The sequence below is a fragment of the Linepithema humile genome, chromosome 8 (genome assembly GCF_040581485.1).
Source record: "Linepithema humile isolate Giens D197 chromosome 8, Lhum_UNIL_v1.0, whole genome shotgun sequence".
Lineage (NCBI taxonomy): Eukaryota > Metazoa > Arthropoda > Insecta > Hymenoptera > Formicidae > Linepithema > Linepithema humile.
In genome coordinates, this window is record NC_090135.1 from 11,925,168 (window position 1) to 11,952,279 (window position 27,112).

Sequence of the window (27,112 nt, forward strand, 5' to 3'; positions counted from 1 at the left end):
TTTTATATAAACTCGTATATTATAATTTTAATGTATCTTATTTCATAAGAATAAAAAAAGAGCACATACAATATTCACACAATATATTGTATATATGGCTTTATAAATGGCGTTACCGCCATATATCTATCGTCTTTTCATTTACAAAAATAATCTACATAATGATAATCAAAAACAGTTTGAATTGCGATTCTCTCTCCCCGATTCCTATCAGATAAAAATCAAAGCAGATGATTGTGTATCTCATTTAAGAAAATTTATTAACAGAAAACTAAATAAAGTTTAAAAATAAAAAATTACGACAAATAATAATCTCTTACAAAAATAATAAAACATTTAGATTAATTTGTAATTGCGATAAAAAACGTAACTGCACTTTATTAAAAATTATTAGATTGTTGTTTAAAAAATGTAAGATCAATAACAATAACATATTTTCGATTATCTGATAAAAAACAGAGCTATAATATACTTCGAATCTGGAAAATTCAATGCAAAATCGTTGATTTTTATCAAAAAGAAATCGAGTCTAATCAATATCAGATAGAAAAATACAAAACATAAAAAAATACATTCTATTTGAAAATTTAATTGTCATTTTTGTAACTAAACAGTTCAATGTTTTAGATTCTAATTTCTTAAAATTCTATAGTTTGTTATAAATTCTGAAATTTTTTATCTTTTGTCAAAAATAATGATCTATTTATACATACCTGAAAAACAATTTCCAAGAAGCATAACTCTTTTTTCGGTCACAATTGATATTGCAAGTAAAAAAAAATCCACATGATGCAACGTATGAAAAGCAATGATGATATTACGCATGTCATTCATCAAGAGCTATAATAAAATGCACAACGATTAAATATAAGAAATTAAAGTTACACAATTCCTTATGAAAAAAAACATGATATCTACACAAAATTACCTTTTGAAAAAAGGTACAAAAAAGTACAAAGTACATGCGAGTGTTAGAACAGTGTTGTAGACAAGTACATAAAAACCTATAAAAAAAATTTATCATATTATATTTTATCTACAGTAGAAATATATATAACAGTTTTTTAATAAAATAATGAAATATATGACAGTTTTTTCTATAGATAAAATATAATGACAAATTTTTCTATAGGTTTTTATGTACATGTACTCTCGATAGTCATCAATAAATGCAATTGATTATGTAGATAGTATGCATGCATAAAGTGTGCAAAAAAAATGCGCGCGTGTAGACAGGCGTTTACATTGCTGTTATAAAGCGCAGATCGACGAGGAGATGCAGTCGACAAAAATTGCAGTAACAGAAAGTAGTTGCGAGTATATATATATATATATATATATATATCAGTTCACAATTTGTGCAATTATTCAATAATTATTTAAAAATAAAAAAAAATTAATACATCTCGTCAGATCAGTCGATGAGTACGAGTGACAATAATCTGGAAAACACTCAACAATTTGTTTTTAAACCAACATAAATATACTGACTTCCTATTAGTAGAATTATATATATATATCTCAAGAAAATTCATTGTTCATATTAATATCTTCGAAAGAAAATTGTCACAAGATTATAAAAATGTTCAGTTTATGTTAATTTATTAGTTCGGTCACCTTAGAAGTTACTGAAAATTTAAAGTCATACTTAAATCCTTTCATTCTTCACGTCAGGATTTCAGCATAGTGAATGACTTTTTCTACCTCCTGTCGAAATAAAAATATTGATTTACATATTATATTATATTGATTTGTACATATCATATAAAACGTAAATATTACATTGGTATGTGTTTCTTTTTCCAGTGGCTGATGAAAACTTATCTGGAGATGTGTTACGTGAGGCGACCAGCGATAGATTGCAACAAGAACTCCAGGTGATAAAACTATTGATTTCGATTCGATCGTAATTAGATTTAACAGAATGTGTATTGATAAAGTACTTTATTTTGATTTATGACTCTTTAAAAAGTGATGAAACTATAATTTTGAAAAAATTGGGTTGATAAGATGCGATGCTTTCTCTTAAGAGATAAATGCATTTTATAGGCATATTTTATCTAAAACATATTTTCCATAGAAAATTAACATGATGTCCAGGGTTTCCCAAAAAATTGAAATGTTTCCGGCAAAGAAAAAAGAGTTCTTATATGACGCAGATAAATATCGCGACAAAAAGTAAGTAATTACATATTCAAACAAAATCAAAATAAGAAAGCTTGAAATAGAAAATACAAAATATTTCCAAAAATGTGAAATAAAATACAAAAGAAAAATATATTAGTAAATAATTAACATGGTTGCAGAGCTTTTTTCTAAATAGAAAAAATATGAAGTATTAAGAATTAAATTTATTTTATTCACCACACACACACACACACACGCACGCGCGCGCACGCACGCACACAATTTTATTTTAAAAATGCAAATTTCTTGTTTATTTAAATGTATCTTATTTCTTGTTTATTAAAATATTATCAGCCTAATAAAACAATTAGATATATTTTAAAATTTGCAATCAAGATATAAAATAATGAATAGTATTTTACATTTAAACATTTTATAAAATAATTGTTTATGTTTGAAGAATAACCAACTTCGCTTAGGCCTGATTTATTATTCAATGTGAATGAATTAAGATTCATCCAAAATTTACAATAAAACAAATATAAAAGTGCAAAAACTCTTGAATATGCATTTTTTTACGTTATTACGTTGGATTAATATTACATGAGCATAGTTTTTGCAATTTATCGATACGAGGAATAAATGCATAGCAATGCATTGTAATCATTGTATTGACAATAAGTAAAAACAATAGAAAATCAATTATATTTTTATGAACATAATTTGCTTCACAAATCTACTATCTTGCAGGCAATCTAACAAAAACAATGCATTACTGGATAAATATTATTGCGAGAGAAACTCTATATTAACCGACTACTTCAAAATCACAGATATTCGTACGATTTGCAATTTATTCATGGTGATCTCTCTAATCCTATTCATCAATATCATCGCGTGCGATATCATGGAATCGAAAACGTAAGTAAAATTTCTGTTTTCTGCCCGCAAAATTATTGATTTCAATATTTTATGAAACAAGAAACTAAATTCATTAAAAAATGATTAAAAAATTAACTTTATAAAATGTAATAAAATGTTTTATGATAAAAAATTTCGTTGGCGTAAATTTCTAATGCCAATTATTCTCGTAGAAAAAAAATATATATCAAATCAGAATTGAGAAAAGGGGGAACTGCAATTAAAAAAAAAAAAAATAAAACTTGCTCCATATTATATCATCAAAAAGTTTTGAAATAATTTTACAGTTAAAGCCTAGAATATAAAGAAGAAAACAAATTTAATGTAATTTTAATTAAATTACTTACCATATGTAACGATAAGTGAAATATTTTCCATCTGCTAAAAATGTACCAAACTCTTATTAATGAAAACACTGAGTGTTATAGGCTTTCAATTGGAATTATCACGATACAGAAAGCTTTTGCGAAATTTCCAAGCAGTCTCTACATTTGGTTATGCATGAAAATCTTGATGATCAGTGTCTACGCAGTCTTCAATGTCTGGGCGTATCAGCGACTTGAATTCTTGCCGAAATGTAAAGATTTTTATCGTTAATTTTTCAGACCTAAAAGAATTAAAAAAGAATTAAATTTATTTCCATAATTTAAATTTTCTCTACAAGTATTTAAAAAAGTAAGCAAATTTAGACATAAATTTCTTAAATTAAATTAAGAACTTGATCTGAAAGAGTGATATAAACAATATTAAATTATTTAATAAAAAGAAAATTATGAATTATAATAATAATTGATCAGTGCAATTTAAATGTATAATATTATAATAATTGACGAAAGCAATTATAAAAATTTAACAATAATACTTTTGCAGCTTTGATCAGGAAAGTTTGGGATTATGGCTGGCTGACAGTCTTCATAGTTTATAATATTCTCTTCATAGTTTTTTCTACCAAAGCAGTGGTCGATGAGGATCTCCCTATAGCTTGTAGCTTCTTTATATTAATGGAACTAGTATGTATTTTTAAATATACATTTTTGTAAAGAAAACTTAATGTATAATTTGTTATTATATAATAGTATAATAGCATAATACTAAAAAAAAACTATTGTAAACAATTAATATAAAAGATATAAATATACAAACAAATATAATATAATTATATTGCAATTAATATTAAAATAACAATTAAAAAATTTTTCCATATAAACCAAATTATATATATTTGCTTCTTCACAGTGGCGCATGATAATGAAGAATTATGCCTTCGTTAGAAGCTCAGCACCCAAGTTCCTATCATATAAAGTCCATAATGAAACTGCACCGCCAAGTAACTCTGGATTTTCGCATTACGTGTACTTCTTGTTCGCGCCAACTCTTGTGTACCGCGATAATTATCCAAGGTAAAGATTCTTCGCATTCCTTAAGCTATAAAAAATGTTATTCGATCGAAAGGTCGAAAAGTTTAGCCTCGAAGAACTCTTAATCTACAATAATTTTAATTTTTAATTTAGTTGTACTAAAATAATTGTAAAATTTACGTCATAAAAAATTAACACAATTAATATAAAAGATTGAATGAAAGAGAGAAATAGAACATGCGGTAAGAATCCATAGATTAAAAAATTAAAAAAAAATTGATTAAAATGTAATTTACAGAACAAAAAGGATCAGATGGATGGTGGTAATTAAGCATTTCGCTCAAGTCGGTATAGTCATCTTTTATCAAGCCTTCATTGTGGAGCGCTTTATCATACCGGTTTTTAATGTTTTTGGTACGCGAGACTTGGAACAAAAATGGTACATCAAGAGCACTCTCGATGCGATTATTCCCTGCCTTTTCATATTAATCTCCGGAAACTATCTTCTGCTGCACGCATGGATGAATGGTTGGGCGGAAATATTGCGATTTGCTGATCGATTGTTTTATAAAGTAAGTTTCATAATCTCCGAATTATCCCTTCAATTGTATTACATATTTAAATATCTTTTTTTTTTAATGGCAAATAATTATATGTTATCTTAAAAATAATTACAATATGTGAATTAATGAGAAAAAATAATTATAAAAATCTTCCAAATAATCTTCCAAAAATAAAACAATTCTAGGATATAATTTTGAAAGTAAAACTGTCGGCTTGCAAGTTAAAACAAATTTAAAGCCATTGTTACCATTATTATTTCAGGATTGGTGGAATTCCACGAATTTCAGTGTTATGTTCCCCAGATGGAACGTGGTGGTACATGACTGGCTCTATACATATGTCTATAAAGAAATGTATAAAATCGCGCCACGCAATAGATCGCTGTCAATATTCATCGTGTTCTTCCTCTCCTCAATCGTTCACGATTATATCGTGGGGTTTGCGTGTCGCTTTTACTGTCCAACATATTTCATTATGTTCTTGGGCTTTGGCTGCTCTTACACTTTCGCCAAGAGGTACGTCAACAGCAACATTTTCTTTTGGATATGCATCTGCGTATGCATGGCTCTTATGTTCAGCACGTACTCGATGGAGTACTACGCTCGACTTAACTGCGCACCTCACCCCAATTACTACGTGGACCTATTCCTGCCGCGCAGCTGGAATTGTCTGCGTGTGGAAGATCCTATTAGCGATTAGCAATGAATTGTTTTTGTGAAACTATTTGCTTACGATGTTTTTACTCGTATACATTTATCTGCGTGCATTTCTCTACTGTCGGAAAGATTATTTACAATAAAAAAGAAAAATGATGTTGATTTATAATCTGAAAGAAAATGTAATCTAAAAATTAGTAAATAAAGTAATGTAATAAATCGAAAGCTGAACAATTCTTTTATGATTCAAGATACCTGAAATTTTCAATTTTACATTAATTATAATAAGATAGATTTAATGTACGAATTTATATAAAAAGGGATAATCTTTTATTAGCGATGTATGTATATGTACGCCTCTCAGGTTCTGCGCGGCCAAGCAGAAACCCATGTGTTTCAGCCTGTATAAATTAATTTATGTCGTACACAGTCGATATACATGTACATACAATCTCCTTCACATTTATACAATCTTTCTTCGAAATATTTTATATATGTGCAAATATATATATATATATATATATATATATTTACATATCATGATGTATTCCTCTTCATTCCTTGCACACACAAAATTCTCTCAGAGAAGAGAAAAGACAAGACAAATATACGTTCGCGCGCAATACACAATCAAATTATCTCCTTATATAACTTCATATGTTGCTTATACGTGGCTTTTGATTCCCGTCGATTTCGTTGCTGCAACGATCTATCGCTTCTTCATCCGCAAAAAATAATCTGTATACATAATGAGAATCGAGAAGCGCTCGAGCTACGACGTTCGATTCTCTCCGATTGACTCCTACTAGATCGAAAAATAGAGCAGGTGACTGTATATCTTATTTATAAATATTTGTACCTAGATTCGCGCTCGTTCGCTCAGACAGTCGTACATATGAATAGCAAATATGATCATCCAACAACGCAAAAGTCTACGAGTCCATTGAGATTATTAAACTCTTGCGCTGAAGGAAGAGTGATGAGTGTCCGATGAAAACGAACGGAAACGCAAATTCATCAACAGCACAGCTCTAAAATTCGTTAACGACTAATCGGAACAGCGAGCTCCAGCTTCACTAGCTCATTTCACGATAAGATAAACAGCTGTCTATAGAATCTCTCTGTCGTTCGTACTATACGAGCTATCTCGACAGGATATTTCGTCGTAGAAATAACGTGCGAACGATTATCTGGAAGAATGAGTTTTGTACCTAGAATGTATAAAAGAAACTTTCTTTCTTTTTTCAAGATCGCCGAATTTGGATCGCATTCCAAAATCCTGTCTTAAATAGCGGAATAAATCACTGTTGTCGTGTAATCAAATTTTTTCAAGTTTAATTCCTCTATTATTTGAGCCTCCTATTTGTCAAGTGGTGCAAGTCAAAAATTTGCGATTTGGAACTAACACCAAAAAAAAATATGTTCAGAAGGGTTGTTTGCATCGAGTGAAAAAGTTTTGCAAGTCTAATTTCATAAATAAGCCGCTAAGAGCAGTACAAAATTGAAAGTGTTAACGATAACGGATTGGCAGTTGGGAAATAGTGGTGTAAGTCCCACGCGAGTGGTATGACATTGCAGAACATTGCAGAAAAGCAATTTTAAAAAATTATAAATTAGATTTTTTTTAAATATGAAAATTTAATTATTTTTTCATACAGTAAAAGTGAAAGAAAGTTATTCCCTTGTTTTTATCTTGATTTTTCCACAAGCTAGAACGCAAACGTTTCCCAATAATTGAGAAATTTGACTTGCACCACTTGGGAAATAGGAGGCTCAATTAATATACTTGTAATGAATTTCCTCTCTACTGCTTTCGTAATCGATCGCTTAATGCAATCAATTCAATTAATTTCACGCGTGAAATCCTTATATACTATTCCTATATAAATAAAAAAAAATTTATAAGCATATACTTGATTGACAAATTGAGATTAGAAAGATTTAATTTCACCTGTTAAATATATTTAATTATTAATTAAATTAAAATATCAATATATTAATTCAGTTTCACAGCGAAATAAAAAGAAACTATTACTTGAGTTAATTCTAAACAAGTATTCTTCCAAAATTCGAAGTAATATTTGACAATTAAAAATTATCTAATTAAAAAGAATAATTAAAAGAAACTATAATGGTTAAAATAAAAATTATTTCATTCCCTAAGTGTTTAAATAATCTCAGATAAAAAATATTCTCATTTTCTTATTCCGATTTTTCTTCATCTCTTCTTTACTCTTAATTATCTGAATTCCAACTAAATTCGCTTTGTAAATTCCTTGTACATCAAAATTTTGGAACGCGCCCTTAAAACTCGCTCTATCTAATTATATAGTCGACGCACCTCGTTCGCACGCATACTTCAAAGGGAGGAGCAGAGGAAGGAAAACATGTCGCAATACGCGGATACTTTTTCCACGTTCTTTCTCCGCGTTCACGAAACACAGCCTTTTTAACATTCTCAATCGCTCTCATTTCTAACGTAAAAAGCGTATTTTCCGCAACTGGCATATTTACTCGCGTTAGTAATAATTTTAAAGAAAACCGTCCGTACCGACGTATTATACAATTAACACAAAATATCTCTCGGTAAACTGTCTGTAAAGGCAAAATGTCTCATAATATGTACACTCGAACGTATCGTTTAAAAAATTTATATAAAAAAAAGAAGGATAATGCATGCAATAAATTTCTCTTTCTTTTTTCGCATTATCTTTTACAGAGAAATTAAAAAGGATTAATCAGTTTGGCAGTGTTGAAAAACTTACCGATCTGAAACGGACTGCTGAGTCATCGTCGAGTCAAGAAGCTAATGACCGTTTAACGTCGAGACACGTTGAGTATCCTGGAAGCGTGATATCCTTTCAGGATCGAAATAGGAAAGATGATGAAAGGATGCCGGGGTTGCGGGCGGAAGAAATGAAGATTTACGAAGTTCTACGCCTCAAATCAGTTCGACTGGTCGATCACAGTAATATCTCACGTTTCGGTTGCACTAGTAAGACATGGTGGGAATCAGCAAATTAGTGCGGTGCGCTTTTTTAACATATGTTTGACGCATATTTCATTGATATTTTATAACAATATTGCGTTGTCAATAATCGCTTAAAATACTGCAACTCCATTGTGGCTTTTTTTTCTCTTCAGAACCTCAAGTTTCGCCCGCTATGTATAAGCGCTTTACGAAATAAAGAATCTTTGTAATTCCACTCACACGGATGTCAAGCTGTAGAAGAGCTGTGCATTTAGTGCAACCGATCTTGAAGCGCACATTCAATGCACACGACGCCGGAAGTCTGTGTAAATGTGCGTTTCGCCGCTCATCGTCGCATGCGGTTGAGATTCCTGTTCAAATCAGAAATAAAAATTAATATCTGTATTCTGGTCTCGCAATCTTTCTCTTTCTTTCTTTCTTTCTTTCTTTCTTTTGCAATACATATATATGTACTTACGTGATCATATTTGTCGTTGTCCGGAAAATAATACCGAACACACTCTTGCATTCTTTTCGGATTTAGGATTCGTCGTCCAAGTGCAAAGCCTGTCTATCCAAACAGCTCTGGCCGTGGTGGGGGCGGAAAATGATCTAATCACCTCAGCGATACGCGAAGAATGAAATACGTCTTCGTTCTTGAATCGTGACGGATGTGCGGTCGTCAAGAAAGATTACTTCATTCTCGGTAGGCTTTGACGAGTCGACATCAAGTTTACAATCGAGGATATAGCCAAGAACATATAGGGGTGGTCCATAAAATGCCTGATTAATTTCTCTACATGTAAAGATAAAAAATGTCGTGTCCTCGGCTTCGTTTTACATTTTCAAAGTTGGAAATTTGACTTGGCTGTTCCGTCGCCGGTGGATCATCCTAAAACGTCCTGGAACGTCTAGGAATAAAAGCGAATATTCTCTTCTTTACAGTTTAAGCAATCTTCATTTACCCATGCCGACCAACGCTTCGTCCATAAGCTCGTCGTCAGTGATGCAGGGTGACGCTGAAGAGTGAGGGGAAGGCGGGATGACCCGAGGGCTCGGCGCCGGACTCTTTACAATGTGCACGCTGACGGACGGACTAGCAGCGGGCGGAAATGGAGTAGGAAGGGGCGGCGGAGGTGGTGGTGGTGGCGGTGTGTTTCGACGCACCACCGGTGCCGCCTGCGTCATCGCGCGCTCTGGAATCGTCGTCAGGTGTGCCAAAGAGGTCGGCAAACCGTGACTCTTTGCCATGGAATCCTTGCCTGTCGCGGTAAAGTCCAGCAGCAGCTCCGCCGCAGCCGCTGCCTCTTGCTCGCCGCTGTTGCCGCCCACATCAGACGACGTCACAACGATGCCCGAGTTAGCGTCGGACGTGGTTGTAACGCCGCCCAGCGATGAGAAAATCGACGACGACGACGACGATGACGACGATGACGACGACGACGATGATGACGACGACGACGACGACGATGTAGATGAGGATGACGGTGCGCCGCACTGCTGCTGCTGCTGCTGCTGCTGCTGCTGCTGCTGCTGCTGCTGCTGCTGCTGTTGCTGCTGTTGTTGTTTCTTTTCCTCGGCGACAATCTTATTGTACTTGACCTGTAGAGCGGCCTGGTCAGCCGGCTTAGTGCTCAGATTTAAACTTTCGGCGACAATGGAGCCGCCGCTCGACGGTGTCGTCGAAGCACCGGAACTGGTCAACGGCGTGTATGGCTTCGAGGACGACGACACTTGATCGGAAACGTTGCCTTTGGATAGAATTCCGCCACCTGTGTCGTCGATCTTACCGAGAAACTGCTGGCCGGTCGATGTCTGTCGCATCCCCAGATCCTTGCAAGAGTCGCGGGACGACTCGTTGTCTATCGGTTGTATGCAGAGATTCGTAGGCACATCCGAATCGGCGGTCGATTGCGGAGGTAGCATTAGACCACCAGTATTTTCGCCGACAAGATTCAGAGTCATCGCACCGGAGGCGGATGTGGAGATCGACAAGTTGTCTAGTTTCGTCGGCGGGTGATCCCGCCTCGATTGGTCGTCCGGCAACGACTTGGATACCGACACGCTGACACTGGACAGACTAGCGAGCTTGCTTGATTCCTGCTTTAAACCGTCCAAAGTTTGCTTCGCGGAATCGGACAACATCGTCGGCAGCTTGTCCGACGACTTGTTCTTGTCGTCCGCAACATTTGCGCGAGCAGACAGCTTTGGTATTTGAAACTTGGTGTCGAGCTGTTTCATCAGACCTTCCATCACTAGCTGCGGCGGTAAACTCGGTGGCAAGCTGGAAATCGACGCATGCGCGGCCAACAGCTTGAACGCCCGCTCGCTGTCGCTCTCCTCGCGCAGAGCGGATGGGCTGGATTTGCGGGCATCGCCGAGACCCTTTGATGCAAATATTCCTTTTTCGCTGGACTTCGGAATCCTGGGCTTATCGCGACCGCGACTCAGATCAGTCGCCCCGGCACTGCTAGTCTTCGGAGAACCGGAGGACTTGGAGGACGAACTGCTTTTCAGGGGATTTCCGCCGACACCTCCGGTTGATGTTGTACCCGCGATTCCCGCACTGGTGTTCGCCGCGCTCGAGGAAGACATAGCGGACTTTATTCCGCCGGCGGCGAGCATCATCTTCGCGGGTAGTAATTTTTGTGGAGTCTGTAGTGTTTGTGGTTTCTTGGACGCCGGTCCGGAATTCACGCCTGGTTTCAGGCCGGTGTGAGTTTTCGGCGAGCCATTGTTGCCGGCAACCATGTTGCTTGACGACGATGACGACGATGATGAGGAAGACGCTGCGGATGACGAGGAGCTTGAAGACGACGATGCGGCTGCTATCACTACCGATGACGAAGACGACGACAGCTTCAGACTAGCTGTCGATTGCTTGGAATCCTTAGTACGTGTTTTGTTGATGGTGATTTTTGTACCGTCCGAATGCTTCACCATATATTCGGACGCGGGATTCTTCGTATCTACGGATGAATTTTTGGCGATGCACGAAGACTTTCCTCCCTCTGCGACAATCTTGTTCCCACTCGACGACGACGACGACGACGACGACGACGACGACGACGACGACGATGACGACGATGACGATGACGAGCTACCGATGCTCTTCTCCTTTTGTCCGCCGCTTCCACCGCTGCCGATTCCGCCAGCACCGCTGACTCCGGAAGAGCTGCTGCTCTTTGCGCCGCTGCCACCATTACCGCAACCGTCCGGCTCAGTGCAATGCTGAGCATTCTTCAGCTTATCGATAACCGCGTTGAGAGAGCTTTTCCGATTTCTCGCCTGCGCTTGCTGGGCCGCGATCGCGGATTTACTGGCCGCGTCGGCCTGACCGGAAGGCGGTGTGCTGCCGCCACTGTTACCGGAGGACTGCAAGGAAATTTGCACGGCCTCACTGCTACTGGGGGAGATTATTTCCAACTGTTTTAGCTTGGCGCTGGAGGATGACTTAGTCTTGGGGCTCTGATGGCCGCCGGCCGAGCTGCTGGAGGAACTGACAGACGACGCTCTTCTTTCTTTGTCCCCACGTCCGGAAGAATCTTTGCTCGAGGAGGAGGAAGACGACTTGATCTTGGACGGAGTCGCTGATGCGTCAGAGCCGCTCTTGCTGGACGGCGAATTCGCCGCCGATTTCAGGGCAGACATGCTGGGTTTGCCGCTGCTAGCGGCCGAGCTGCCATGTTTCGGCGACGAGGTGCTGCCGTGCTTCGGACTCGCGCTCGCCGGCACTGGTACCGGCACAGAGACTGCCACAGATGGTATGCTGCCGACCGTGTTGGGCACTGTGGAAACAGACAGCGACATTGGCACCGACATTGGCACCACTGGCACATTCGGTGCGTTGTGTTTCGGACTGCTGCCGTAGACAGGCGAGTGTTTCGGACTCTGCACCGGTTTACCGCATGTTGTCACCGTTGTCGCTGATTGGGTAGCTTTCATGGTTGGACTGGACTTGCCTACAAGTGTGACGAGTGTGCTCGTGTGCGTCGGCGATGGACTGAATTTTCGCACAGCTGCGGGTGAGGTTGGCCGCGACGATGAGCAGCTCAGACTCGGCGGCGACTGCTCGGTGCTCGGCTTGATACTCACTGACACCGGCTTGGAGAGCGCGTCTTGCTGCTGCTGTTTACCTCCGGGCGGAACCTTGTCCGGTGGACCCATCGGCCCGTCCTCTCGTTTGCGCTTGCGCCGCTTCTCCAACTTATTACTGCTGCTCTTGTTGTTATCTTCGGAGCCGTTCTTGCTACCGCCACCGCCGCTACTGCTGCTCTTTCCAGAGCTGCTCTTTCGCTCGCTCCGCTGACGTTCCTCGGTCGCGCTCGTCAGAACGCCGGTCTTCGGCGAAGGCGCCGGCCCTGTGATCGGTGTGATGGTAATTGAACTTGGCAGATTAGTCTGCGACGGCGACGAAGCAATGGGTATGATTTCGATGCCCGGCCTCCTTTCCAAACCCATGCCCGTCAGAACGGAATTATAGTTGGCGGTGCTCGTTTGATCCAAGTTACCGCATGAGATTGGCGTAATACTTACTGACGGCGGCACCGGTAGATTCTTGCTGCTACTACTGGACGTTGAGGTCTCGTCGACAAATATGTTCGTTGGACTCGACTTCTTCTCATCGCCGCCACTGCGACTCTTCTTTGATTTACGCGTCGACAACGACTCGCGTACTTTCAACAACTCCTCTACATCTTGTTGTTGTTGTTGTTGTTGTTGTTGTTGTTGTTGTTGTTGTTGTGGCTGTTGCGGCTGTTGTTGCTGTTGCGACTGCTGTTCCGCACCACTATGCTGCACCTCCATAATCTCGCTGTCTTTCTCCGAGTTGTCGAGATCATAATCGGAGGCGCTCTTATCCGTTCCGAGAATATCCGCACTATCCAAATTCGAAAAGTCCACGCCGCTCGCCAAACTGATAGCCGAGGTCGGCGTTGACGTTCTCGTCTCTGATGTGAGATTCTCTCGGCCGCTCGTGGGCGTGCCCAATGGTGTAGAATTTTCTGAGCTCGAACTCTCCAGTAGAATCTCCGCGGTGTCACTACTGTCACCTTTCCGCTTCGGACTCCGCCAAAGACCGTCCGCCGTGCCCGTCTTTCTCTTGCGCGTCTTTTTGCCACGCTCGTTCGAGTTTGAATTACCTGTCAATGAATTCTTCGTCTGCCCTAGCAGCGCGCCAAGCTGCAACGGGTTCAGCATGGAGGCGGCGGTGCTGTTTGTCGTAACACCCGTCACCACAGTCGTCGTATCGGATTGGCCGGAATACGACGGAAAACCGATACTACTTTCCGTTCCGGCATCTAAAAAAGACTGCTGTTGTAACTGATGCGACGACGATTGCTGCTGTTGCTGCTGTGTTTGTCTGCCTCCCATGCACCCGTTGCTACCGTTATTCAAACCGGGCTCCTGCTTCACCTTCGTCTCGCCATTCGTAAAGTCCGGCATGCCAGATGCAGTGCCGTTTTGTCCGGTCTGATCCTTACCGCCCGCACCCAGATTGAGGTTATAGTTTCCGTTGCCGGCGCCACCGCCAACGTTACCGGTCAAATTGTTCATCATCGCCGGTAGAGAATTGCCTTCCCAGATCTTCAGCAACGTGCGCAGAGTCAACGGTATGCTGAGACAGCGTTGCAAAATCCTGCCGCCGAGATCCGATGTCTGTTCCACGCTTGTCGTTACGCTCATACCATATAATCGGCACTTGAGCGCTGATATGTCTGTCAAATCCAGTTCCGCGGTAACCATCGTCTCTTCGTACGGATGTTCCACGCTCACGCTGATGTGTTGCCACGACAGAGCGCTTACCTCAAGTATAGTGGTATGCTCCGGATCCTGACGCGCCATTGGACGTACGCAGCTTGCAATCAGACAGTTGAACAATGCCTGTTGCCGCAGATACACCAGTATCTGCGGTACGTGCGCGGGGTGCGTAAATGGAATACTGCATACCAGAACGCCTTCCATGTTCTTGTTCTCAGTCATAAAATAGCAATGCTGCTGATCCGGCAGAGTCTAAAATGTAAAAACTCGATATACAATATATATATATATATATATATAAACTGCATGATATCTTTATTTATTTTGTATTGTATAAAGAATAATTGTATACATTATAAAAGAATAATAATTAAATTGTATAAGAATAAGCCAAAAATGTAAATAAAATTTTCAAATAATTTGTTTCAGAGAAAAATATAATACATTCTGTTTCTAATTACGATAATAAACAAAAAAGATTCTCAAACTTTTGTCGCATCCATTTTATATTATAAAAACATTATCCAAAATTCTTATTTACCACGTATAAGCCTCTGTTGTTGCGACAGTCCAGCTGGCCGTCGCTCGCATGCTGTATTATCAAGCTAAGCAGTGGATGCGGCGCAGAGACGTCACCGCATTCGAGTTCAGTGACTTTTTGTATTCTCCTCATCAATTCCATGCAGATCGGCATCTTTTTGCCGAGTTTCAGCACGAAACAGGCGGGCAACATGGAGGAATTTGTACTAGTCAGCGGAGCATATGAAGGTGTGCTAAAAAAAAAAAAATAGGAGACATTAAGTACACAAACTTAATTGCAACCAAATAGAAAAAAATTATACAATAAAAAAATAAGAATTTAAAAATAAATACTGAAAGTAATAAACACGACTTTTTAAAATACATTATTATATAAATATAAAAAATTCAAAATAAAGTTTTAAAGAAATAAAGAAAGAAATTTCGTCTAACATACCTCTTTCCCGTAGGACTCCTATTTACAGTTATAATATTGGACGTGGGCAGCTTGTGACCCGTTGAGCCTTCCATACAAACGGTTACCGAATAGCCAATCTTCCGTTTAATAATGGTGTCGGGATTCAAGATATCGTAAGTTCGATTTTCCTCATCTATCAAATCGTATGGCGAGACAAAATATGTTAATTTCATTGGATGACCGCCTCTTCTTCTTTCCAGAATTCCTACACCATAACATAGAGATAAAATACTTGTGCTTATAAGTAAATAATTATAAAGAAATTGATATATAAAAAAATAATTACCAACAGGACTCTTGTGAACTAAATTGAATGGTTCTTTCATAAATGTTTGCAGTTGTGCGAGAACACCCAAGTCAACTTCGAGTGATTGCAGGGCGCAGAATGCTTTGCATTTGACTTTCTTATCAGCGTTTAACTGATAAATCGATGCGAATCCTTCCAGCTGCGTGGTGAAATCAATAAAGTCTCCGCGCGACAGGGCCGATGCAAGCGCTTCACAGCTCTTTTACAAAACAAAAGTAATAAGAATAGGAAGACAGAACAAGAAAAAAATAATAATAATATTCATTATGTTTACTTGTTGCTCATTTTTTCCCTCATGATGGATTTTAACATCTCTGACAAGCCCTGACGGCTCTAATAGCACTTCCAAGAAGAACATATCAGAGGATATGAATATTTCTGTGCCAGACATCATAAACTTTAATCTGTGTAACAAGATAAGAGAAAAATTAGATTTATTTTATAAAATATGAATTACTAATCAATAAATTAATATTACATTATATTTACATAACAGAAGTGAATTTAATTTAGTGTAATAAATTAGACTTTATTTAATTACAACTTGTATTAATAAACACTAAATAAATACAATACAGAATAAATTCAGAAAAGTCACTGATAAAAAATCATAAAAAAGAAAAGCATATTTAAAACTGCAACCACAAATTTTCAAAATGTAAGCAAAAACTCACCCTAACTGTCTCGCTAAGCTTTCCAGACGTTCTACCATGGATTGGAAAGAAGTAACTTTGATGGAATGCTGTAGAGTGTCCAAACATTTCTGCAACTGATTCTTCTCTATGCTGTCAATTGCAAATCGCTTGTCCTATGTTTATGGGAAACAAAAAATCATATTCACACCTTGCGTCCAACTGTAAAATGATAAAATAAGCAAAAATCACTCACCAACATGGCCATACGCATGGTTTTGGCAGTTTCCACCAAAGGCTTGAACGTGGAAGCCTTAGAGCGCAATTTTTCCATCAGTAGCTCCATTTGCCATTCCTTACCCTTGTCAGAGGATGGTCCTCCTCCAGTAGAAGATGACCCCACTGTAAAAAAAGCTTCTTGTATAGATTACTGTCGATACTAGATGCACTGTTTCACTGTAAATTGTTCTGACCATTTTTTAATTTAAAAAATCCATTAAAAAAACAAAGAAATGTAGTTATAAAATAAAAATGTATTACAAAAATACAAAAGTGCAATTATGTTCCAAATAAATTCTTTTACAAAATGCAACATTAATAAATAATTAACTAATTTGAAACATTTCAGTGAATCTATGTTTTTACTAATTTTAATAAAATTTTGTAAATTTATTGTGTAAAATAAAAGTGTATAATTAAAACCCTCACTTGATACTTTATAAAAAAAGCAATGTATCATTAATGTGTTTTAAAATTAGACAATATAATTGAATAAGTTATACAAGCATGCAAATGTCGTAATTTATTTATCTATTAAATAATTTTAAATATATTAGTTTCTATAAAAATATTTAAAAGTTTTTTCGCCGTTCTTCTGTTTGCAGTTCTAAGCATCAGGTTATGTTACGATTAGATTAGGTTAGAATGATTCCAGAGGTAATGGACGAACGCTGATATTACCGACCATATCGTCTTCGACAGAACATGGCTTCATAAATTTTCATTACACACAATAAAAAAATTAATAAATTATTTAACACAATGTGTGACAAACAATACAATGTTTAATGCATTAATAATAAAACTACGATTAATACAAGTAATTGATTTAACCTAATCTAATTCACTACCAGTATCCATTGCTCTCTTCTAATATCTAGCAACGGTTTTAATTATTTACGTATTTCGCTTGCCGATATATATAATATTACTAAATATTATCCATATTGACAAGAAAACAGAATGTTTTGTGGTAAAGTATTTATCCATAATTCGATCAGACGATTATATCTCCAAATGGTTACAAGAATTGAATCGAGAGACTACGCCCGAGATTAAAGTAAAAAAAGATCCTCACCATGGGGTTTCTGCCCGTTGGTTGCATCCATGTGCCGCGCTTCGTGATTGACACGGATGTCGCGGACCTGACGCGAAGTCGCGCTCCTCTTTTGCACACTCACTATCGCGGCGTCGCGACGCTACACGACGTTTTCCCCATCATGGCGAGATATAACGATGACGAAGATCGGCGGGAAACAGCGTGATCACGGTACGCAGATCTCGAGTTATGGCTGGCTTGTTTTCGCGGCACGCCTCACCTTTACGTTACGCCTGCTTTTCATTTTCATGCGACTGCTCCGACACTATTCATGAAATTCTTTTTCGTAAGCTAACCTAACCTATCCTATTCGTTTATCGCGCGTGCCAACAGATGTCACGAATCACCTTTCTTCTGCAGATTTCTTTCTTATCAATAACTTATAAAGTAATTCCAGGCGCGAATTTGTTGTGCGTAAAATACAAAAATGTAAAAAAGTGACTTTTTTTTTATTAAAAAAATCTTTTAAAATTATCTACATTTCGATCCTATAAATAGTATTAAAGAGTTTGATTCATAAAATGTCTTTTTGATCCACATTTTGACTGTTCTATTAAGAGGCAGAATTCTATATACATTTCACATGGCAAAAATGTATATGCATTTCTTCTCTTATGATTTTCTCTCGTTAAAAAGCATATAGAAAACTGAAAATTACGATGTGCTGTGTTTTAGATCTCTCATTACACATTAGTATCTGTATTTTACATAGTAAAATTACGTACAAAAATAATCTCAGTGTATAGAATACTTTTTTATATACACTTAATTAATTGCACAAGTGCAATACCAGACTTAAATCGCTATGATAATATAAAAAGAATCAGACGGCGCGAATATCACACGCTGACATCGCATTCACTTTGTCATTAATAATAATAGAGACAAACGCGACGCAGCTTAAAGTCATGGATAAAATTAATTACCTGTGCTTATTTAACGAGTGACAGTATTCTATTTCGGTATTTGTACTGTGGTGTATCGCTCTTAATCATATCGTTTCCGTGTCACACAAATTATTCCCCTGCTTTAATTGTGCCCCGATGCAAGCGAACAGCGATTTTCATCAAAGAATGACATCCAATTGGAAACGTAACGGGCGGAAGGGGGGAGGGGATAAGATTAATTATATTGCTTAGTTCCTTGAACTTATTACACAAAAAAGAATTCCTTAAAATTCCTAAAACACAAACAAGAAATACATTTGAGCAAGATTAAAACTGAGCTGTCATTTGATTCTCAATTCCGAAACGTACCAAATCGAAATTATTCAAAATTATTCTATAAAAATACTCGATAAAAATGAATTTCTCATTGAATTCTTATGAAATTCATAAGAAAGAATCGAAAAGTCGTTCGTTATAAATTTTTGGTGTTTGGGTGGAAAGAGATACGTTTGTTCCAGAGTTTTGGAACCGGCGAGAGCACCTGCTCTAGGAACAAGTGTCTCTTCTCCTTCAAATTAAAACGCACATTGCACATAGACCTATCATACTTATCGTCTCTTTCGATCGTCCAAGCACGTCTGTCGTTATTATCACTGTTATCATACCTCATATTGCTGATCCGCCTATTGTTACTCGGCAAAATCGGCGCCAAGTTCTCTTTGTCCGGTGATTTCTTCGATATCGCGGGTGGATTACTTCTCTTGGTGATCTCCGTTTCGACTGCTTTCGCATCGACGAGCTTGGTTTGGCTCGAGTTCTCACCGTTCTCAACGGATACCAGGGGACTCATCTCCACGTAAAGGTCGCTCTCGTTCACGTCAAAGTCGTCCTTGCGATCCGCGAACGTGATCTGCCTTGCGAGTTTGCTCGCTCTACTGCCGAGGATCGGCGAGTCCGACAGAATGGCCTCTATTAGCGGCGTCTTCTTAATAGATTCTATCGCGCAACACCGCACAACCTCCCGGATCGCGTCTATCTCGCGCTTCTCGGCGTCCTGCGCGGTCAAACCAGCCGGACTGGTCGTCGCAGAGGCGTTTCTAAGATCGTTGTCAAACAGAACTTTGGCAAAATGCGCTCGTGCCATCAAGTTCTTCGGATTCAGGTCTTCCCATTGAGCCCCGGTAGTGTGATAGACGTGTCGCGGTGAATTTTCCGCTGTGTACCGCCTAATCTGATCAATTGTACTCACCAGGGTGCTCGCGGAGTTGCGTAGTGGCTCCATTCCGCGCTGAAACTCGTCCGACGATCCTGAATCGTCGCGCTCCTCCAGTATCGTGTCCAACGCAAGCATGCCGCCTCGGTCGTCGATCACCACCGGCTTGGCAACGAACAAATTGGCGTTCCGATCGTCCACAGTGGACGCAGAGAACGAATCGTCGCTGTAGGACACTTTAGCATCCTTAGATTCCACCAAATCGTAAGTCAAAGCATCCGCGTAATCATCCTGTTCTTTCAACGCTCCGCGCGAAATTATGCCGTCGGAATATTCCGAGCTGTACGTCGTGCCAGTTGTGCTTGTTAAAGTGTCGCGTCGCCGATCGCGCACCACGCTGTCGTCATGAATATACGTCTCGATGTCCGTGTAGCCCTTCCAACTGCGGATACACCACGGCGGCCGAGCAATTCCCAGCGGACACACGTTCTCATAATCGTGAATCGACGTCACGCAGCTCATCGTCTCGTCCCGCTGCTGCTGTAAAATCGAAAAATAATGTTAAAAATACAATATTAGATGAGAAAGTTTCTTCATTATTTTTTAATAAAAATAAAAAGAAAAAATTCGAAGGTAAAAATCTAACGTAATCCATTATAACACATCGCAATATAATAAATAAAAAATAACATAATAATAAGCAAAAAGTAATAAATTAATTTAAAGTAAAGAAAGAAAAACGAGTGAAAACTAATAAATTTAAACAACATTTGTAAATCTGCTGCTACAAGTCATCTGACACCTTCTCTATGTCGAAAATTCTGCCACTCTCTAGCGACGTTGGGGTTGTCAGCTTTCCTCTATTCTTGATAATGTCCAGCACATCGATCACTTTACCGCAAGTGTCCAACGAGAGTGAGTTGTTCCATTCACCGTGATCGAGATTGCCGAGCCGGTCCAGGTCGATGTTCAGTATGTCCGGTGCGTACCAATCCAATTGCGGCGTGATATCATGTTCGTAAATGCCGCGACGTTTCCGGGATGAATCAATATCGGCTAAGCCGGGATACGGGCAACTCAGTGGCGCACTGCCGACGAGCGCGTTGTCCAAATTGTCTTTCAGCAACACCTCATCCTTATGTTTACCAGCACCGACGCGACTGTGCGGCCTCTCACACTCGGTGGAGATGCGCACGCTGCTGCTCGCGTTTGATTTGTTCTCCAAGCTGTAGTTGCGATTGATAATACCTTCCTCAGTGCAATCAGACATTTGCGCGATATTCCTGAGCAGGGATTGCTTATCAGTGGCCATCTTTTCAATCCTCGGCGAGATGTCGATAGAGTGGTGCAGCGACGCAAGAGAGCCGCGATGGAATAGCTTGAATGATCTAGGAGTGTCAACTTTTGCCGAATGCTCATTAACATTCCGCGAGGCTCTCGCTGCCATTCTCGACGGATGATACTCGCCGTAGTATAGCAGCATGCTCATCAGACCAATAAACATACTGCTGCATATCAAACTCGCTATCGTGACCATCACAGTATCCGCGATCGTGCCTTGGAAACGCAGCGCGTACATGGTCAAAAAGATCAGATTCTGCACGATGAACACCGAGTAAAAAACAAACACGCGGTAACGCGACTTGCCCTCGCACAAGTTGAAGAAGTCAAAGCAGTATATCAGTCCGATGATGCAGTTGTAGATGCGCTCCTCCCACACGGTCGGGCAAAATTCAGTCTTCTGCAGAATCACCCAAATCGTCATGAATAACCAATGCAAACCTGGAGAACAATTTTTTTTTTTTTAATTAGAAGAAGCAGTGGTGCAATTTTTCAATTTCTTTAATTTCAAGACGTTTATTAGACACAAAAATTTAACGGTTTCTTATTTATAATAATATTGCTGGAGCGTAGCTCACCTAGGAACAAAAAGAACCAAGCTTTCAAAAAAACAGCCGCCAACACCAAGACTCCGATTCTGGAAAGCAGCATACCACCGCGCCAAAAAGTCTGAAGAGCGAGTGCGATCCAGGTCGCGTTGTTGCGTTCGCGATTGATATTGTGCATTGCCCTCATATATGTACTCACAGCCCATGTCAGAGAACAAAAAGAAGCTACGGCGGAAAGACCTGCGCAAAAAAATTTCATATATATAAAAAAAATATCAATTAATATTTTAATAATATTAAATCTGTAGAGCGTGTCAGAAAAACACACAATATTATATTGTAAATAACATAATAAATTTATCATAATTCACAAAATTAGTCAAAAAATTAGTGTTGAAAGGAAATATGATTGTTCTAGGTGCGCCTTGTGTGCTACATACTTGCATTAATCAGAAAAATTTTATTAATTTATGATATATTTACATTTTTAATTGATAAAACTAATTTGATTAAATTTTAATCTAATTTGATCTAGTCGAATTTTATATTTGTTTTGTCTAACAATAAGCAATAATGGTACGTATCTTCAATATTGCAAGAGAAACTTTAAAAACGTATAAGCATTCCTTTGGGAATATATATAAATGTATAAATTATTATTATTATTATTATCATTATTACTAAATACTGTCATTAAATTAAGATGTAATTAAATCAAAAAGAATACGAGAAGATAAATAGAGCCGATGTACTATATTTTTTCGCGGCTATTGTTCGCAACGAACTGCTGCTTTCTTTTCGAATATTCTATTTTTGAATACGCTTCGACATTTCGTTTCGCTTCGCGCTTCGTCGCTTTATATTTAAAACCAAAGAGGACGCGAGTCCCTCGCCTCGTGAAGTATCGTTGCATCCTACGGATGCGCATTGTTCCAGTAAAACAGATAAACTTGTTGGTGATATTCCTTTCTTTCTGTTATCTACGGGAGCGGAAACTGACGAAGGATGTGAAATAACAGCGTTGCTTGTAGCATGTTTACGGATCTTCATATTTTTTTCTCCAAGCACAGTGATACAGCAGTGTAACGTGTTGCAGTAGTATTCCTCAACGGTTCCTCACTGTAGCTTTGACTTTATGAGCAAATCACATGTAACGCGATAATTGTTGAAATATGACACAAACGTTACATAAAAAACTGAAGATCGACACATTAACACCGAGCGGCAGTGAAAGCTTAACGGTTTATCCACGATTATTGAAAGCCGGTTCTTATCACACCACGAAAAAGCTTTTTTTATTGATGCAGGTATGTATGTAGTGCATATGGTGTTCTAAAATAATCATTTTTTTCAATCGCGGCTTTCTCGACTAATTCTTAAAGTTTTTTTCTTTTCCTTTTATATATTTTCGATTTTCTACGTTAAACATCTTAATAATTAATAATCTCTGAATTGCAAGACTTTCTTATATTGTATTATAGTATATAGTTTATATATATATATATATATATATATATAAAATTAATGGAGAAAAAATATATCCGCGAGTTGCAAAAAGAAAATATTCGATCAATTGCAGAGACAAGTGACAGTGTTACAATCGGTCGCGGTATTAACAACGATCTGCATCGTGGCATTGTTAATGCTGGCGAATTTAGCGCAAACTTCGCATACGGAGACAAACATAGCGCCGGTCGCATCACCGAAATATGCGTCCGTCGTGTCTGAAATAATACCGCGGGCAATAATGCCGCGGGCAATAATGCCGCGAGATCAGATGGAAGATGTTAGGAGAGAATTGGACAGCAGAAGGCAGCAAGTGATGCACGTATGCGAGACAATCGGCGAGAAGACATCGTACTTGAACGCCGCGCTAACAAATATGATTATCAGCACGTAAGCTAAAAATGCTAAAAAGTTTATTTTTTACTCGTTAAAATCATTTGTAAAAAAATTTTTTACTAGCTATTTTCTCTTAATAATTAAGTAAAATTTCTATCTTAATCGTCAAATAAAATTTCCATCTCTCAAAAACTAATAAATATCCGAAGGGAGTACAACGTATCGTGGTGTCCCATATACAAGGCGGCGAGTTCCACATGGATGAATTACTTTGCCGCACTAAAGGGTAGTCCGACAGACGATATTATGGATTTAGTGCGTCACAATCTTTTGCAAATTAGCGATATCGTAAGACAGAAATTTCCTCACGATGCGGATTTTAACAAAACCTATGAGGTGAGAATTGTTTTATTAACTCTTCATAAAACTGCAACTCATTAATCAATTATACGTCATACAAAATATAATAAAAGTGTTAAAATATAAATTAATTTTTAATCTTTTTGTTTCTTAAGTTTCTATAAAGAGTTAAACAAGCAAAGCAAACGCATACTTAAATAACGAAGCTATAAATTTTCAGAAAATAAGCAGAACGAAGAAGTTCCTAATTGTACGACATCCGCTGGAGCGTTTGTTGTCCGCGTACAGAGACAAGTTGGAGCACATACAGGACCGCGAATATTATTACAAACGCTTTGGCCGACGAATCGCACTCATGTATCGCAAACCCGGCAATGTGATGACGAAATTAGAACCGTCGTTTACAGAGTTTCTGCGATTTATCGTCAATGAAAAATACTTCGACGAACATTGGGCGCCGTATTATCGCACTTGCGATCCATGCATGCTTCGTTACGACTACATCTTAAAGTTTGAAACGTTAGACAGAGATCAGAATTTTTTCATACAAGATACAAATCTAAATGAACATCTGTATGACAGAAACTACCCACAGAACACCAATCCTCATGGCGCAACCACCAGGGAAACACTGAACAAGTATATTAAAGAAATACCGCAATTGCTTCTTGATGAGATTTATAAAATCTATGAATACGATTATAAATTATTTAACTATTCCTTTACCTAATGTTATCTGTTTCAGTTATATATATTGTATATAGGCAGCTTATAATTATGTAAATAAATCTGAAATATTATAAATCTATAAATAATTGTGTTTCAAATGTGAAAGATAACAACATTCTATTTTAAATTTTTGGAAAAAATTTTCCAAAAATATATGTAAACATATAGATAAGCATATAGTTTTTAATAACGTGCTTAATATTTTTAATAATCTTTTAACAATCTGTCCTAAGATAGATAAAATAAGATAATGTTTAAAAGCATTAAAATAATGAAACACTTACTCGTCCAAAGTGGAGCATGATGTAACATCGCGATAACATACAGTTGCAATATCAACTGTGGAGCAGCTCCCATAAAGGATTGGAACAAATGTAACATACATATGTCGCTTTCTTGCCGGTACACCCAATTTCTGTCTCTGCTAAAGCTCGGCTTATTTCTTAAAGAACACATTGCAGCATAAAACAAGGTCAAGTACCTGGAAAAAAGTTAACATTAACAAATAATTCATTATATCATCTTTATTATAATATAATTATATGCATTGCATATTTACTTACAAGACTACTGGCAAATTTAACTCTAAATAGATTGTGCAAAAATAAATATTAAATACCTGTGCAAAAAGCCGAGAAGTAAGAAATGTGATAACCAATGAACAGTCTGCAAGGAACCATCACTACGATGCCATCTCAAACTAAATAGTTGAGTAACACAAGCGGGTAAGATGATGAAAACCATTGTAAAGCATCCCCATGATGAGTGGCCTTGCAAAAGGTATTCCACACATACAATGCTGTCTGTGTGTACGAAAAATATCTTACAAAATGTTCAATTTACAAAAATAAAAGCTTTTCCCAGTAATACAAACATCTATAACTGCATGCTTTGAACAAACTTCATTACCATATACATAACAATATGTCAAACATTTAGGACAAAACAAAATGATACATATCATCGGCACTGGTAAAAAATATTGTAACTGCATTTCTAGTTATAATTATTTACCAATGCTATTCTGGCTGAGTTCCACTTGGTGATCGCAACGCTCGCGAACATTATCTATCTTTCTTTAACTTTCGATGAAAAACAAAGATAAAATAATTCCACAAGCGTTGCGATCGCCAAGTGGAACGTACCTTCTATCATTTTTCTTACAATATATAAAAAAATATTACATAAAACAATCATCTCTATTGGTCCTATATCTATTCAATATTATAAGAAATATATATAATTTTATTATCACACACACACACACATACACACAAAATAACATTTTTAAAAAAGAATTAATAATTCTCTTGAAAATTTATAGTTTTGCAATTACAATATTTTTTATTAGTGACATCAATATAAACAATTGTCTCAACTGAAGTGTACAGAGTGTGCTAAAATTGGCGACTTTAATTTTACCGTCAAACTTTATCAATTGCAATCAATTCCTTTTTAGATTTGTTATCCATTTAATAAATGTTTGCTGATGAAAAGATTGCTTCCATCTCATCCGTATTTCGAGAATTGTTAACATTATAAAATATACCTGTTAAAGAATCATTTTCGAGATTGAAGTCGCAAATCATGAGACACCCAGTACGCGCATATTATGTGTGATATATTCTTTGTTCACCTGTTGCTAGGTCCACGAAAAAGAAACTGACTGAAAATGCATAGTGCAGTAAATCAATGGCGCGAAATTGATAGCACTCGGTCTGCCGGCATGACGTCGCCGTTGCATGTGACTCGTCCGCCTTCTCTGCCGAATCATCACCGCGTGAAATGTTGACGCGCTTCGCCGGATTTAACTCCGTCGTCGCCATCTTCCCGCATCCTCGCCCGGCGACGCCGGCCCGCTCGCACTGGCACTTAAATTTGTGGTTAGAAGTTGCAGCATTCAGGCTTGCTAACTTGACAACTCATCTCAACTTTATTTTTTATGGTAGATTCACATTGCATTCGATCTTCAATTGAATGGATTTAAATCAATCTGAAAACGATTAAACGCAATTTATTGTAAACTCATGATTGAAATATTTTTCTTTTATTAGGATGACTATTTCAAGCGTCGATTAACTTTAATCAATGGTCAAAATTTGTCAACAGAATTGCTAACAGGAAGAATAAAATATTGTCATCAAAGAAGAAAAAAATTTTAAACTTTTCTTTGACGACGATATTTCATTCATGCTGGCAATTTTGTCGAAAGGTTAACCATTGATTACAGTTAATCAACACTGGAAATAGTCACTCTTATTTATTAAAATATTAAATGATTAACAAATTGTTGAAAGATAAATCTTATGTATTTGTTCCTCAATTTACTTTTTCAGTTACAAAACTTCAATTGAACACAATATAACAATAAAACAATATACTCACATGTCGAGCGTACGTAGCATAGCAGTATCCTTCGTTCAAGTTGACAGACCTGTTTGACAGGAATGTAGCGTGAACCAAGGAGCCCGGAGTATTCGGCACCCCGACGACGTTGCGCCCGCAGAGTGCGATTTGATCT

The 27,112-nt window shown here is 37.8% G+C and overlaps 4 protein-coding genes across 11 annotated transcripts; 2 read left to right on the top strand and 2 right to left on the bottom strand.

The window, feature by feature from the left end:
- Positions 1 to 1,274: 1,274 nt before the first annotated feature.
- Positions 1,275 to 5,852, top strand: LOC137001787 (sterol O-acyltransferase 1-like). 2 transcript variants are annotated; one of them, XM_067360957.1, is made up of 9 exons: positions 1,275 to 1,317; positions 1,807 to 1,877; positions 2,081 to 2,178; positions 2,878 to 3,048; positions 3,477 to 3,625; positions 3,919 to 4,058; positions 4,285 to 4,448; positions 4,705 to 4,978; positions 5,232 to 5,852. In XM_067360957.1, coding segments are annotated over exons 1-9 (1,506 nt in total). In that variant the 5' UTR covers positions 1,275 to 1,316; the 3' UTR covers positions 5,670 to 5,852. The 2 variants fall into 2 exon arrangements, with proteins under 2 accessions (XP_067217058.1, XP_067217057.1); XM_067360956.1 differs by having other exon boundaries at positions 1,288 to 1,425.
- On the bottom strand, positions 5,846 to 17,790 carry MED1 (Mediator complex subunit 1). Of its 2 annotated transcripts, XM_067360932.1 has the most exons (10): positions 17,651 to 17,790; positions 16,550 to 16,695; positions 16,336 to 16,469; positions 15,936 to 16,065; positions 15,641 to 15,860; positions 15,334 to 15,559; positions 14,899 to 15,130; positions 9,076 to 14,609; positions 8,838 to 8,968; positions 5,846 to 8,618 (listed from the first exon to the last, which is right to left on the bottom strand). In XM_067360932.1, the coding sequence occupies exons 1-8, from the start codon at positions 17,679 to 17,681 to the stop codon at positions 9,555 to 9,557; spliced, it is 6,174 nt and encodes a 2,057-aa protein (XP_067217033.1). In that variant the 5' UTR covers positions 17,682 to 17,790; the 3' UTR covers positions 5,846 to 8,618; positions 8,838 to 8,968; positions 9,076 to 9,554. The 2 variants fall into 2 exon arrangements, with proteins under 2 accessions (XP_067217033.1, XP_067217032.1); XM_067360931.1 differs by having other exon boundaries at positions 5,846 to 8,968.
- On the top strand, positions 17,710 to 24,662 carry LOC105672371 (carbohydrate sulfotransferase 14-like). 2 transcript variants are annotated; one of them, XM_012367263.2, is made up of 4 exons: positions 17,710 to 17,842; positions 23,240 to 23,556; positions 23,712 to 23,898; positions 24,083 to 24,638. In XM_012367263.2, exons 2-4 carry the CDS (start codon positions 23,303 to 23,305, stop codon positions 24,590 to 24,592), a joined length of 951 nt encoding a protein of 316 aa, XP_012222686.1. In that variant the 5' UTR covers positions 17,710 to 17,842; positions 23,240 to 23,302; the 3' UTR covers positions 24,593 to 24,638. The 2 variants fall into 2 exon arrangements, with proteins under 2 accessions (XP_012222686.1, XP_067217061.1); XM_067360960.1 differs by lacking the exon at positions 17,710 to 17,842 and adding an exon at positions 22,433 to 22,967 and having other exon boundaries at positions 24,083 to 24,662.
- Positions 18,102 to 27,112, bottom strand: LOC137001786 (uncharacterized). Of its 5 annotated transcripts, none has more exons than XM_067360943.1 (7): positions 26,977 to 27,112; positions 26,228 to 26,584; positions 25,211 to 25,361; positions 24,876 to 25,072; positions 21,691 to 21,900; positions 20,574 to 21,553; positions 18,102 to 20,311 (listed from the first exon to the last, which is right to left on the bottom strand). In XM_067360943.1, exons 2-7 carry the CDS (start codon positions 26,415 to 26,417, stop codon positions 19,031 to 19,033), a joined length of 3,009 nt encoding a protein of 1,002 aa, XP_067217044.1. In that variant the 5' UTR covers positions 26,418 to 26,584; positions 26,977 to 27,112; the 3' UTR covers positions 18,102 to 19,030. The 5 variants fall into 5 exon arrangements, with proteins under 5 accessions (XP_067217044.1, XP_067217043.1, XP_067217042.1 ...); XM_067360942.1 differs by having other exon boundaries at positions 18,102 to 20,308; positions 25,211 to 25,394; XM_067360941.1 differs by having other exon boundaries at positions 25,211 to 25,394.